This window comes from Lepus europaeus, unplaced genomic scaffold, assembly GCF_033115175.1.
Source record: "Lepus europaeus isolate LE1 unplaced genomic scaffold, mLepTim1.pri SCAFFOLD_3_1, whole genome shotgun sequence".
Taxonomy (NCBI): Eukaryota; Metazoa; Chordata; class Mammalia; order Lagomorpha; family Leporidae; genus Lepus; species Lepus europaeus.
The window spans coordinates 14,813,165-14,828,025 of record NW_026909276.1 but is presented as its reverse complement, the minus strand read 5'-3'; the positions used below and the strand labels follow the sequence as shown (position 1 = coordinate 14,828,025).

At 40.9% G+C, this 14,861-nt stretch overlaps 1 protein-coding gene across 1 annotated transcript; it reads left to right on the top strand.

Annotated features, from left to right (window-relative positions):
- Positions 1-2,757: 2,757 nt before the first annotated feature.
- On the top strand, positions 2,758-12,317 carry LOC133755115 (zinc finger protein 665-like). The gene is made up of 4 exons (XM_062185391.1): positions 2,758-2,807; positions 5,737-5,863; positions 6,108-6,200; positions 9,594-12,317. Exons 1-4 carry the CDS (start codon positions 2,772-2,774, stop codon positions 12,221-12,223), a joined length of 2,886 nt encoding a protein of 961 aa, XP_062041375.1. The 5' UTR covers positions 2,758-2,771; the 3' UTR covers positions 12,224-12,317.
- The last annotated feature ends 2,544 nt before the right edge of the window (positions 12,318-14,861 follow it).

Here is a 14,861-nt window from a genome sequence, read left to right as displayed (position 1 = left end):
TGTAAGTACACAGTGACTCCTGTTGCTGACTTAACAATTTGACACTCCTGTTCATGGCGTCAGTAATCTCCCTAGGCTCTAGTCATGAGTTGTCAGGGCTATGGAAGCCTTCAGAGTGGGCTGACTTTGATCTTATTCCGATAGGGTCATAGTCAAAGTGGAAGTTCTCTCCTCCCTTCAGAGAAAGGTACCTCCTTTGATGACCCATTCTTTCCACTGGGATCTTACTCATAGAGATCTTTCATTTAGGTCTTTTTTTTTTTTTTTTCTTTTCCATGGTATCTTGGCTTTCCATGCCTACAATACTCTCATGGGCTCTTCAGCCAGATCCGAATGCCTTAAGGGCTGATTCTGAGGCCAGAGTGTTGCTTAGGACATCTGCCATTCTATGAGTGTGCTGTGTATCCCGCTTCCCATGTTGGATGGTTTTTTTCCCTTTTTGATTCTATCAGTTAGTATTAGCAGATACTTGTCTTGTTTGTGTGATCCCTTTGACTCTTAGACCTATCAGAGCCATCAATTGTGAACTGAAATTGATCACTTGGACTAGTGAGATGGCATTGGTACATGCCACCTTGATGGGATTGTATTGGAATCCACTGGCGTATTTCTAACTCCACCATTTGGGGCAAGTCCGATTGCGTATGTCCCCAATTGTACATCTTCTTCCTCTCTTTTTCCACTCTGAAATTTAACAGGGATCACTTTTCAGTTAAAATTTAAACACCTAAGAATAATTGTGTGTTAATTACAGAGTTCAATCACTAGTACTAGAACAACAACAACAACAACAACAAATACTAAAAAGGATTAAGTATTACATTGTACATCTAGAGTCAGGATAAGAGCTGATCAGTTCATTGTTTCTTATAGTGTCCATTTCACTTAACAGGTTTCCCCTTTGGTGCTCAGGGAAAACAAATGATATTTGTCTCTTTGGGACTGGCTTAATTCACTCAGCATGATGTTTTCCAGATTCCTTAATCTTCTTGCAAATGACCGGGTTTCATTGTTTCTTACTGCTGTATAGTATTCTATGGTGTACATGTCCCATAATTTCTTTATCCAGCCAACTGTTGATGGGCATTTGGGTTGGTTCCAGGTCTTAGCTATTGTGAATTGAGCTGCAAGAAACATTAATGTGCAGATGGCTTTTTTCATTAGCCAAATTAAGTTCCTTTGGGTAAATTCCAAGGAGTGGGATGGCTGGGTTGTATGGTAGGGTTATGTTCAGGTTTCTGAGGAATCTCCAGAGTGAATTCCATAGTGGCTTAACCAGTTTGCATTCCCATCACAGTGGGTTAGTGTCCCTTTTTCCCCACATCTTCTCCAGCATCTGTTGTTGGTAGATTTCTGAATGTGATCCATTCTCACCGGGGTGAGGTGAAACCTCATTGTGGTTTTGATTTGCATTTCCCTGATTGCTAGTGATCTTGAACATTTTTTCATGTGTCTGTTGGCCATTTGGATTTCCTCTTTCAAAAAATGTCTCTTGAGGTCCTTGGCCCATCTCTTAAGTGGGTTGTTTGTTTTGTTGTTGTGGATTTTCTTGATTTCTTTGTAGATTCTGGTTATCAACCCTTTATCTGTAGTATAGTTTGCAAATATTTTTTCTCAGGGTCTTTTTTTAAAAGATTTATTTTCTTTTAAAGAGTTACACACAGAGAGAGGGAGATGCAGAGAGAGAGAGAGAGAGAGAGAGAGAGAGAGAGAGAGGGAGAGATCTTCCATCTAATGGTTCATTCCCCAGTTTGCTGCAATGGCAGAGTTGTGCCAATCCAAAGCCAGGATCTAGGAGCTCCCACATGGGTACAGTGGCCAAAGGACTTGGGCCATGTGCTACTGCTTTCCCATGCCATAGCAGAAAGCTGGATCAGAAGTGGAGCAGCTGGCAATCAAACTAGTGCCTATATGGGATGCTGTTTGCAGGCAGCAGTTTAACCCGCTAGGCCACATTGCCAGCCCCAATCCAGGGATTTGTGAAGGGAAAAGGTCTATTTAGAATCATTACTGGTAAAGAGCACTGCATTAAATATACATTATGTGTATTTGTTAACTTTTTTTAATGTAACCTTTAATAACAACATAATGTTTATCTCTGATAATCATTTATTTGAACACTCTTATCATTTCTTTTTACTTTTACACTATTATTTTAAAAAATCTGTAGATAATGCTTTCATTAAACCAATGATAACTTCTGTTTAATCTCTGCCACATAATATAGGTGGGTGCATTTTCCTATGTATTTCCATTTTTACAGGTTTATTCCTCCACCGTAAAGCTGGTGTTTTCTTGGTTAATGTATTTATTGTTATTTATGCATTCTATCATATTCTTTTTTTCCCACTGTTCAGTGCAGAAGGAAAGCACAGGTTTTTTTTTTTTTTTAGATTTCATTTATTTATTGAAAGAGTTGGAGAGAGAGAGAGAGAGAGAGAGAGAGAGAGAGAGAGAGAGAGAGAGAAAGTCTTCTATCTGCTGGCTCACCCTCCAAATTACTGCAAAGGCTGGAGCGAGACCCAAGAGCTTCTGGGTCTCCCATGAAGGTGTAGGGGCCCAAGGACTTGGACCATGTTCCACTGCTTTCTCAGGACATAGCAGATAGCTAGATTGTACGTTGAGCAGACAGGACTCAAACCAGCACCCATATGGAATGCTGGCACTGCAGGCAGCAGCTTTACCCATTATGCCACAGCGTTGGCCTCCAGAGTTTTCTTTGAACTCTTGTCATTCACCTTCTCTTCCAGGTATGATTCTGGATCCTCCACATGTTTCTAAGAGGAAAGAAAATGAATATATCACCTGTAAGTGGTTTTTTTTTTTTTTTTTAATTATCCCCCAGTTTGTCAGTACTTATTTTAGGTGTTTAATGCTAGTTTATTTATTTATTTTCTTTTTAGATTTTTTTTTAATTTATTTGAAAGCCAGAGTTACAGAGAGGCAGAGGGAGAGAGAGAGAGAGTCTTGCATCTGCTGGTTCACTCCCCAATTTGCCACAATGGCCAGAGTGGCACTGATCCAGAGCTAGAAGTGAAGAGCTTCTTCTGGGCCTCCCATATGGGTTCAGGGGCCCAAGGACTTAGGCCATCTTCTACTGATTTCCCAGGCCATAGTAGAGAGCTGGATTGGAAGGAAAGCCACTGGGACTTGAACTGGCACCAATATGGGATGCCAGCACTAAAGGCAGTGGCTTTACCTGCTATGCCACAGTGCTGGTCCCAGTATACTAGTTAATGAAAATGGAAAATATGGGGCTGGCTCTGTGGCTCAGTGGGTTAATGCCCTGGTCTAAAGCATTGGCATCCCATATGGGCACCGGTTTGAGACCCTGCTGTTCCACTTCTGCTCCAGCTCTCTACTATGGCCTGGGAAAGCAGTGGAAGATGGCCCAGGTCCTTGGGCCCCTGAACCCATGTGGGAGGCCCAGAAGAAGCTCCTGGTTCCTGGCTTCAGATTGGTGCAGTTCCAGCCATTGCAGCCAATTGGGGACTGAACCAGCAGATGGAAGACCTCTCTCTCTCTGTCTCTCCTCTCTCTGTGTAATTCTGACTTTCAAATAAATAAATAAATCTTTAAAAATTTTAAAATAGAAAAATAAACATAAAATTTGTTCTCATGGTATATACAGAAATGAATGATGAATTTGGCACAATTATGAAACATTACTGTCATCTATCATAATGCAGTTTGGTCTCTTGTCTTTCTGTTGCTATAGCAAAATATATATTTGTTACATGAATTGAGTTGAAACTAAGCACAATATGCTACATTTTTGGGGTCGTGTTGTCTGAAACAGTCTAAATGTAGATGATGTACTGAGCAGTGTTTTAGTGCTACCTATGAAGTAAACACTTAGCATTCTGCAAGTGGAAGAGTTACCTAGTGCTAAAACACAAATCAGTTAAGTTTGTTTTTGAATTGTTAGAGTAATGGAGTCCTTAATACCTTTGAGAAGCTGAATTGGATTCTGGAATAGAATAAGGAATGTGTGAAGAATCTACTGGAGGCTTATTTATTTATTTATTTATTTGACAGGCAGAGTGGATAGTGAGAGAGAGAGAGAGACAGAGAGAAAGGTCTTGCTTTGCTGTTGGTTCACCCTTCAATGGCCGCCGCGGCCAGTGCGCTGTGGCCGGCGCAACATGCTGATCCAAAGCCAGGAGCCAGATGCTTCTCCTGGTCTCCCTTGCGGGTGCAGGGCCCAAGGACTTGGGCCATCCTCCACTGCACTCCCGGGCCACAGCAGAGAGCTGGCCTGGAAGAGGGGCAACTGGGACAGAATCCAGTGCCCTGACCGAGACTAGAACCCGGTGTGCTGGCACCGCTAGGTGGAGGGTTAGCCTGTTTAGCCACAGTGCCGGTCTGCAATACTGACTCTTGAATGGGCAATGTTAAGGAGAAGTATGTAGAAGCATTGAGAATAAAAGGCAAGAAATCATCAGTGAAACTGCAATGGGAATGAACAGAAAATAATTTCCAGGAAAACACCATGCATATCATTTCCAATATGTCAGAGAAAAAATATATTAAAAGACAGGGCAGACATTTAGCTTAGTGTTTATGATGCCACCTCAGAGTGCCTATGTTTGATTTCCAATGCGGGCTCTAGTTTTTAGCTCCCAGATAATGCAGACCTGGGGAAGCAATGGTGATGTCACTAATGAAGGAGGCCTAGATTCCATTCCTCAATCCTGGCTTCAGTCCTGCCCCACCTCTGTTTGGTGTGGTTATCTAGGAAGTGAATTAATGTGTCAAAGCTCTCTATCTCTCAGTACATCAACGTTTTGCTCTATCAAGCTAATAAATATTTTTAAGTAAGAGAGAAAATACAGGTAAGACAAAGAATACAAATTAGCTTTTGCCCTTGTCTATGATTATTCTACTGATAAACAATTGAAATAACATTATACCTAATTACAGTGAAAGCAATGGAAATACTGCCCAAAACATTCAAATGATAAACATTTGAAATAACATTATACATAATTAAAGTGAAAGCAATGGAATTATTTGCCCAAAAAGAGAACCTGGGAATGTCTGCAGTACAATCTGCATTTGTGACTCACTGAGAAAAATGCTTAGAGATTTGTTTAAGAACCTGCAATAGTCACCAGAATTGTAATCCAGCAGGCTAAGCCTCCACTATCAATGCTGACATCCCATGTAAACAAAGGATTTGAGTCCTTGCTGCTCCACTTCCAATCTAGTTCCCTGCTAATCTGATTGAAAGAGCAGTGAAAATGACTTGAGTATTTGGACCCTTCCATCAATATGGGAGACCCACGGAGTCCCAGGCTCCTGGCTTTGACCTGGCCCAGTCCCAGCCATTGTGGGCATTTGGGAAATGAACAGTAGATAGAAGATATATCCTTTTGTCTCCCTGTCTCTCCCAATCTCTGTAAGTCTGCCTTTCAAATAAATAATCTTAAAAAATAGGCCAGCGCCTCCACCTTGCGGTGTAGTCAGTATTGCCCCTCTTTTAGCCTGCTGTGCAATTCCCCTTGACAGATGTGGCCTTTGTGATTTGAACCTCCTGTTTCCCTCCAGCTTGGGCATTTCTCACAGCCTGTAGATAATGGGTTTGACTCTGTTGAATGCTCTGTGTGGCTTTCTAAACACTCAACAAGTCTAATGTAAAACCATATCCTTCCTTTTTCCTTCATATTCATACACAACTGTCAGTGTTTGTTTTGTGACAGAGTTAACATGTTGACTGGAAGTGTAATGTTACAGGTGATGATAGCATTTGAAGACCTGGCTGTGTACTTTACCTGGGAGGAATGGCAGAACATGAACAATGCTCAGAAAATCCTGTACAGAGATGTGATGCTGGAGACCTACAGCAGCCTCTTCTCCTTGGGTGAGTGACACCCATCACATTCCCAGTGATAACATTTTCTTGCTATTTGACAAGCAAGGGAAAACTTTATAATGTTTAATATTGGACAGGATTAGAATCTGAGTCCATGAATAATCTGAATATCTACCATCTAACAAAAGATTCAAATTGGAACATTTGTTGCATAGCTCCTTAACCAAGCTGTAGTCCTTCAAATAACCCAAGATAGTGATTTTACAAAGTCTTACTTTGTTTCCATTAATAGGGCACTACATTACCAAACCTGACTTAATCTTCAAGTTGGAGCAAGGAGAAGAGCCATGGATGGTGGACAAATGTTTGCATCAGAGCCTTTCAGGTCAGTCTGCACATAAGAGACAGGGAGGCCAAAGCAGAAAGTGTGCATATGTTGACTAGTAGTCTTTCCATGAAATTTTCTCAAGCCTTACTCCTGCTGACAGCTGGTTTTGTGGATCAGACACAGGCATTTAGAGATACCAGTATCTTTTCTAAATTTTGTTCTTAGTGAAGATGTTCTTTGATTAAAAAAAAAAAATCCAGTCATTTCCTGATGTTACTAAGGCTTTTATTTAGGTTTGATACATTCCCCAAATTCTAACTTGTCCTTATCTATACTTTTATACCTTTTCCTTCATGCACTTATTAGTTCCTTCAGTGCTTGTTAGTTAGGCAATATACAGAAACTTATTTTTTTAATCTTAATGTTTCTGGTCTTTTTTTCTTTTTTTGACAGGCAGAGTGGAGAGTGAGAGAGAGAGACAGAGAGAAAGGTCTTCCTTTACCATTGGTTCACCTCCAATGGCCACAGCACACTGTGGCTGGCATACCACGCTGATCTGAAACCAGGAGCCTTCTCCTGGTCTCCCATGCGGGTGTAGGGCCCAAGGACTTGGGCTATCCTCCACTGCACTCCCGGACCACAGCAGAGAGCTGGCCTGGAAGAGGGGCAACCGGGACAGAATCCGGTGCCCCAACTGGGACTAGAACCAGGTGTGCCAGTGTCACAGGCAGAGGGTTAGCCTATTGAGCCATGGTGCCGCCCTGTTTCTGTTGTTTTTTTTTTTTTAAAGATTTATTTATTTATTTCAAAGTCAGAGAGAGAGAAGAAGGAGAGACAGAGAGTGAGAGGTCTTCCAGCCACTGGTTCACTTCCCAATTGTCTGTCATGGCTGGAGCTGTACTGATCTGAAGCCAGGAGCCAGGAGCTTCTTCCAGGTCTCCCACATGGGTACAGGGGTCCAAGGACTTGGGCCATCTTCTACTGCTTTCCCAGGCCATAGCAGGGTGCTGGATCAGAAGTGGAGCAGCTAGGACTTAAACTGGTGCCCATAAGTGATGTTGACACTGCAGGTGGTGGCTTTACCTGCTTTACCACAACGCCAGCCCCTGGAAACTTATTTCTAACTCGTTGCTCAGATTGAGTTCTCTCTCATGATTTTGCCCAGGCATAGAACTTGCTCAGGACTGAATCAATAAGTGTGAACTCTCTTTTTTAGTCTCTTTCTTTTTTTTTCCCTCTGTGCCTCTCAAATAAATAAGAAAATTATAGTCTGTTGGAAACATTTGAGGAGTGAGCCTATAGTTGGCAAACCTCTGTTTTAGTCTGTCTTTATCTTTCATTCTGTCTCTCTGACTCTCAAGTAAGCAAATAAGTAAATGCTAAAAGATGGTCATGTGGCCAGTGCTGTGGTGCAGTGAATTAAAACCCTAGGCTGAAGCACCAGCATCCCATATGGGCACCAGTTTGAGACACAGTTGCTCCACTTCCAAACCAGCTCTCGGCTATGGCCTGGGAAAGCAGTAGAAGATGGTCTAAGTCCTTGCACCCCTGCACCTGAGGGAGACCCAGAAGAAGTTCCTGGCTCCTGGCTTCAGATCAGCACAGTTCTGGCCTCTGTGGCCAATTGAGGAGTGAACCATTGGATGGAAGAGCTTACTCTCTCTTTGCCTCTCCTCTCTCTTGTAACTCTGACTTTCAATTAAATAAATAAATCTTAAAAAAAAAATGGTCATGAGTAAGCCTCTGTGTTGTGACATCATAAATTATGAAGCTAGGAATGACACTGTGGTGCAGTGTGTTAAAGCTCCAGCCTGCAGCACTAGCATTGCATATGGGTGCCATTTCAAGTCCCAGCTGGTCCTCTTCTAATCCAGCTCTCTGCTAATGCACCTGAGAAAAGAGAAGAGATTGGCCCAAGTCCTTGGCCCCCTGTACCCATGTTCGAGACAGGAAAGACACTCCTGGCTCCTAACTTCATCTTGGCCCAGCATTGGTTTGTTGTGCCCATATGGGGAGTGAACCAGCATATGGAAGGCTTCTCTCTATCTCTTTCTATAATTCTAGCTTTCAAGTAAATAAAGTAAATCTTTGAAAGAAAAGAAATCATAAACTAAGCATGAACTTATATAAAACATGAAAATAAGTGATCCTAGACTCACCAAGAAAGTAATGAGCTTTTGAGACCCAAGGTCAAGTAGCCTCCTGGGTTTATGTTGAGTGGCTCAGATTTTGTTAAGGGTGGAGTTTGAAGTATGATTTCTCTCTTATTTTTCAGTATCATTGAAAAATAAGCAAATAAAAAGATAAGAAAAGCATAGGAAATGAAGCTTTCAGTGAAAATAGGAGGCAACTGATTAAAAGCATCTAGAAATTCAAATTATCACACAGGAATGTTTACAGAAAGAATCGAGAGGAGGTAACCAGCACTGATGATTTCAGAATGAGCTAGAAAACACTTTTCAAAGAAGATGAGCACATCCCAGTTTGCAGAAACAAATTCTTCAAACTGATTGGGAGTGTTTAACTAAAGTGGTATATTGGGACTTTTCTCTACCTGTTGTATTTCTGAGAGGCTAAAGGTGTTGGGTGTCCTTAGGAATTTGGGGAAGCTGGCATAGAGTAGAGACAAAGTAGTTTTTCATTTGAAAAATCCCACAAATGATGTTTACCTAGGAAGACTGAACATGAGACAATCTTAGATCCAAATCATACTCCTTAAATGCTGTCCTGCTTAAAGTACAGGCACATTTCACTCTTCTCCACCTGCAAGTAAATGGTCAGTAAAACTTTTTCATGTTTATGGTTGAAATATCGGAGAATCAAAAAGCACACAATTTTTATAAAAATAAACTGGAGAAAAAGGACAGGGGAAAAATGGTTGCTAGGTAGTGGGTGAATATTTTTATTAAATATTTGTCCATTCTTTAAAATATTTTATAATTATTTCATCTTTGTGAAAGGCAGAGTGATAGAGAAGAAAGAGAGAGAAAGAGGCCCTCTATTAGCTCACTTCCCAGATGTCTGCAACACTTAAGTCTAACTAGTCTGAAACCAGAACTCTAGAATTCCTCTAGTCTTCCCTGGTGTCTCACAGGTTCCCAGGCACATGAAACATTATCTGCTTCCTTCCAGTTTACATAGGCAGAGATCTGTACTGAAAGCAGAGTAGCCAGGGCAGGCATCCCACACATCATAGCACAAATGTCATTCTACCATCCTTGACAAATTCCCATAGTAAAAAGGATCAGGTTTGAACATTGGGAAACCTCATGGTATATTAATGTATTAAGGAGAAAAACCATATAATGGTCACAAATAAGTACCTCATACTGATTCTGTGAAAATCTTATGCCACTTGGATAACAAGTAACTTCATTCTCTTTACTTGAGTATGCCAGGAGAAACAGTAACATGTGATTCAGTGACATGATTGCTTTTTTCTCATTTCAGTGGTCATGAAAATGGATGACCTGATTAAGATCAACCAGGAAAGTCAGGACAAAAATCTGAATCAGGATTTTATGAAAAATAACAAGACATCAGCTCACAAGAGAGTTGAATTAAGAAAAACCCTTAGTTTAAATTCAAGCCATATTCCAACAATGATTATTAAAAAGGGAATCTATTCAGGATTGAAGCCTGAGGAATGCAATAAATGTCACACTGTGTATCCCCACAGTGGGCCTGATCAACTACAGGCTGGAGAGAAATTTGATAACACTAAGATACCTGGAAAATCTCTCCAGTTCTGTGAGCCTCTTAGTCAGTATGACAATATCCACATCATGAAGCAGCCATTTGGACCCACTGGACAAGCAAAAGTCTTCACAAGAAAGATGTTCTGTAAATCTGAGAGGGTTCATATGGCAGAAAACTGTAATAAATCAACTGTCACTTTTGGAAAAGCAACTCAAATAGAAAAGGCTATCCATGAAAATTCTAGCCTCAATATGCATCAACAAACTCACACAAGAAAGAAATTTTATAAGTACATTAAGTATGTTGAACCTGTCATTCACCAGTCACATCTTGCAATAAATCACAGACTAAATACAAGGGAAAAACTTTACACATGTAACCCTTGTGGAAAATCACTCAGTATTAATTCACCTTATGAATGTAATGACTGTGGAAAAGCCTTTGGACAAAAGTCCGTCCTCAGGAAATGTCAACAAATTCACACAAGAGAGAAACCACATGAATGTAGTGATTGTGGAAAAGCCTTTACACAAAAGTCATACCTCATAAACCATCAGCGAATTCACACAGGGGAGAAACTTTATAAATGCCTTCATTGTGGAAGAGGCTTTCTGTGGAAGTCAGCCCTCATCATACACCAGAGAATTCACACAGGGGAGAAACCTCATGAATGTAATGACTGTGGAAAAGCCTTTGGATGCAAGTCACACCTCATCATACACCAACGAATTCACACAGGGGAGAAACCTCATGAATGTAATGACTGTGGAAAAGCATTTGGACAAAAGTCAGACCTCATCATACACCAGAGAATTCACACAGGGGAGAAACCTCATGAATGTAATGACTGTGGAAAAGCATTTGGACAAAAGTCACACCTCATCATACACCAGAGAATTCACACAGGGGAGAAACCCCATGAATGTAATGACTGTGGAAAATACTTTGGACACAAGTCACACCTCATGAAACATCAGCAAATTCACACAGGGGAGAAACCTCATGAATGTAATGACTGTGGAAAAGCCTTTGGATACAAGTCACACCTCATCATACATCAGAGAATTCACACAGGGGAGAAACCTCATGAATGTAATGACTGTGGAAAATACTTTGGACACAAGTCACACCTCACCATACACCAGCGAATTCACACAGGGCAAAAACCTCATGAATGTAATGACTGTGGAAAAGCCTTTGGACAGAAGTCACACCTCATAAAACATCAGCGAATTCACACAGGGGAGAAACCTCATAAATGTAATGACTGTGGAAAAGCCTTTGGACAAAAGTCAGACCTCATCATACACCAGAGAATTCACACAGGGGAGAAACCTCATGAATGTAATGACTGTGGAAAAGCCTTTGGATGCAAGTCACACCTCATCATACACCAGCGAATTCACACAGGGGAGAAACCTTATGAATGTAATGACTGTGGAAAAGCCTTTGGACGCAAGTCACACCTCATGAAACATCAGCGAATTCACACAGGGGAGAAACCTCATGAATGTAATGACTGTGGAAAAGCCTTTGGACGCAAGTCAGACCTCATGAAACATCAGCGAATTCACACAGGGGAGAAACCTCATAAATGTAATGACTGTGGAAAAGCCTTTGGACGCAAGTCACACCTCATCATACACCAGCAAATTCACACAGGACAGAAACCTCATAAATGTAATGACTGTGGAAAAGCATTTGGACGCAAGTCAGACCTCATGAAACATCAGCGAATTCACACAGGGGAGAAACCTCATAAATGTAATGACTGTGGAAAAGCCTTTGGACGCAAGTCACACCTCATCATACACCAGCAAATTCACACAGGACAGAAACCTCATAAATGTAATGACTGTGGAAAAGCATTTGGACAAAAGTCAGACCTCATCATACACCAGAGAATTCACACAGGGGAGAAACCCCATGAATGTAATGACTGTGGAAAAGCCTTTGGACGCAAGTCAGACCTCATGAAACATCAGCGAATTCACACAGGGGAGAAACCTCATGAATGTAATGACTGTGGAAAAGCCTTTGGACGCAAGTCACACCTCATCATACACCAGCAAATTCACACAGGACAGAAACCTCATAAATGTAATGACTGTGGAAAAGCATTTGGACAAAAGTCAGACCTCATCATACACCAGAGAATTCACACAGGGGAGAAACCTCATGAATGTAATGACTGTGGAAAAGCATTTGGACAGAAGTCACACCTCACCATACACCAGCGAATTCACACAGGGGAGAAACCTCATGAATGTAATGACTGTGGAAAAGCCTTTGGACGAAAGTCAGGCCTCATCGTACACCAGCAAATTCACAAAAGGGAGAAACCTCATGAATGTAATGGCGATCGAAAGGCCTTTGGATGAAAGTCAGACCTCATGAAACATCAGAGAATTCACACAGGGGAGAAACCTCATAAATGTAATGACTGTGGAAAAGCATTTGGACGAAAGTCACACCTCATCGTACACCAGAGAATTCACATGGGACAGAAATCTCATGAATGTAATTACTGGCAAAGCCTTTGGACACAAGTCAGACCTCATGAAACATCAGCGAATTCACACAGGGGAGAAACCTCATGAATGTAATGACTGTGGAAAAGCCTTTGGACACAAGTCATACCTCATATTACACTAGAGAATTCACACAGAGGAGAAACCTCATAAATAATGATTGTGGAAAAGCCTTTGGCCGTAAGTTAGGCCTCATGATACATCAGCGAAATCACACAGAGCAGAAACCTCATGAATGTAATGTCTGTGGAAAAGCCTTTTGACAAAAGACAAAACTCATATCACAGCAGAGAATTCACACAGGGTAGAAAACTCATGATTGTAATAACTGTGGAAAGCATTTAGCCATAAGTCAACCTTCATCATGCATCAGGGAATTCACACAGGGCAGAAACCTTATGAATATAATGACTGGAAAAGCCTTTGGACAAAATCAAACCTCATAATGCACCAGAGAATGCACACAGTGTTGAAACTTCATGAATGTAATGACTGTGGAAAAACTTGATTTTAAATTCCAACTCCAAATGCATCAGAGGATTCACACAGGGAAATAACCTTATAAATGTAATGACTGCGTAAAAGCCTTTTTCTATAAGTTATATCAAAACAGAATTCACACAGGGCAGAAACCGTATAAATCTAATGAGTGTGGAAAAGCCTTTATAAATCATATGTTGTAAATCATAACTCATATCACACCAGTGAATTCACATAGGAGAGAAACTTCATGAATGCAATGACTGTAGAAAAGCCCTTGGCGATAAGTCACATCTCAGAATGCATCAGAAAATTCACATGAAAAGAAACCTTTTGGACATAATGACTTGGAAAGCCTTTTCCCATAGTTCAGCCCTCATTGTACATCATCTAATTCATATGTGGGAAAACACTTTGTATATAATGCATATGGAAAAGCCTTTATCCATAAGTAACACCCCATAAAACATCAGAATTCACATGGGGGAGAAACCATATGAATGGAATGAGTGTTGGAAAACTATGCCAATATCACACAATATAACATCGAGAATTTATTTCATGGTGGAAATCTTGTAATAAATGTGGGAAAGCCTTTAGTCAGAAGGAATACCTCATAACACATGTAATTCAAACAAGGGATAGAACTTAAGAATATAATGAATGTGAAGGACTTTTTCCAAAATCAACATAACCATGTGACAGAGCCATTTGCTGGAAATTACATCCCATACAATAGGTACTCCCATAAGGAAGAAAGGTTGGGACCAGCGCTGTGGCACAGTAACTTAAAGCCCTGGCCTGAAATGCCGGCATACCATGTGGGCACTGGTTCTAGTCCCGGTTGCTCCTCTTCTGATCCAGCTCTCTGCTATAGCCTGGGAAAGCAGTAGAAGATGGCCCTGCACCCATGTGGGAGATGCAGAAGAAGCTCCTGACTCCTGGCTTTGGATTGTGGCAGCTCCAGCCATTGCATCCATCCAGGGAGTGAACTAGTGGATGGAAGACCTCTTTCAGCTTCTCTGTCTCTCTATAACTCTTTCAAATAAATAAAGTAAATCATTAAAAAATGAAGAAGTTCGGAAATATTATTAGTGTTACAAAAAGCCATTTGTCAGAAATCGATCATTATACATCACAGAATTCACACAAGGGGTTTCTTAGGAGTGTAATGAATGCGGAAGTATATTTTCATGGAATTCAGGCTTGCATAAATATGCAACTCAAAAAAGGTCATATCCTTCAAGTGCAAAAGACCTCAAAAAACCATAGCCAGAAATTAAACATCAGGCTGGTGCCATGGAGCAGTAGGTTAATCCTCCACCTGCTATGCTGGCATCCCATATGGGTGCCAGTTCTAGTCCCAGCTGCCCCTCTTCAATCCAGCTCTCTACTTTGGCCTGGAAAAGCAGTAGAAGACAGCCCAAGTGCTTGGGCCTCTGCACCCACATGGAAGACCAGGAAGAATCACCTGGCTCCTGGCTTCAGATCAGTGCAGCTCTGGCCATTGTGGCCATTTGAGGAGTGAACCAACAGAAGGAAGACCTTTGTCTCTGTCTCTCTCACTGTCTTTAACTCTACCTGTCAAATAAATAAAAATCTTAAAAAACAAGAAATTAAACATCAAGTAACATCAGGTAATTCATAAAGTAAAATGTCAATTTAATGAATGTGAAAAAATTCTGCCATTAATCAATTCACATGAAGAGACTCAGAAATAAGAAAACATATGCATAGAAAAGTCATGTACCATACGTCACCTCTCAATGGTTACCTGACAACTCACAAAAAGAAAAAAATCATATGACTCTATTATAATGGGAAATACCTTCTACAAAACATAGCAAGGTTACAGAGAGAAGTCTCTGAAAGATAATGTGCTTGGAAGAATTCTTTGGTGGAATCACACCTTAATGGGTATTGGGCAGTTTTCATGATGAATTGTGACAGAGAATGGTTAACCATTCTTCAGAAAATTTTCTCTTATACAACCTGAACTTTTGGTTTC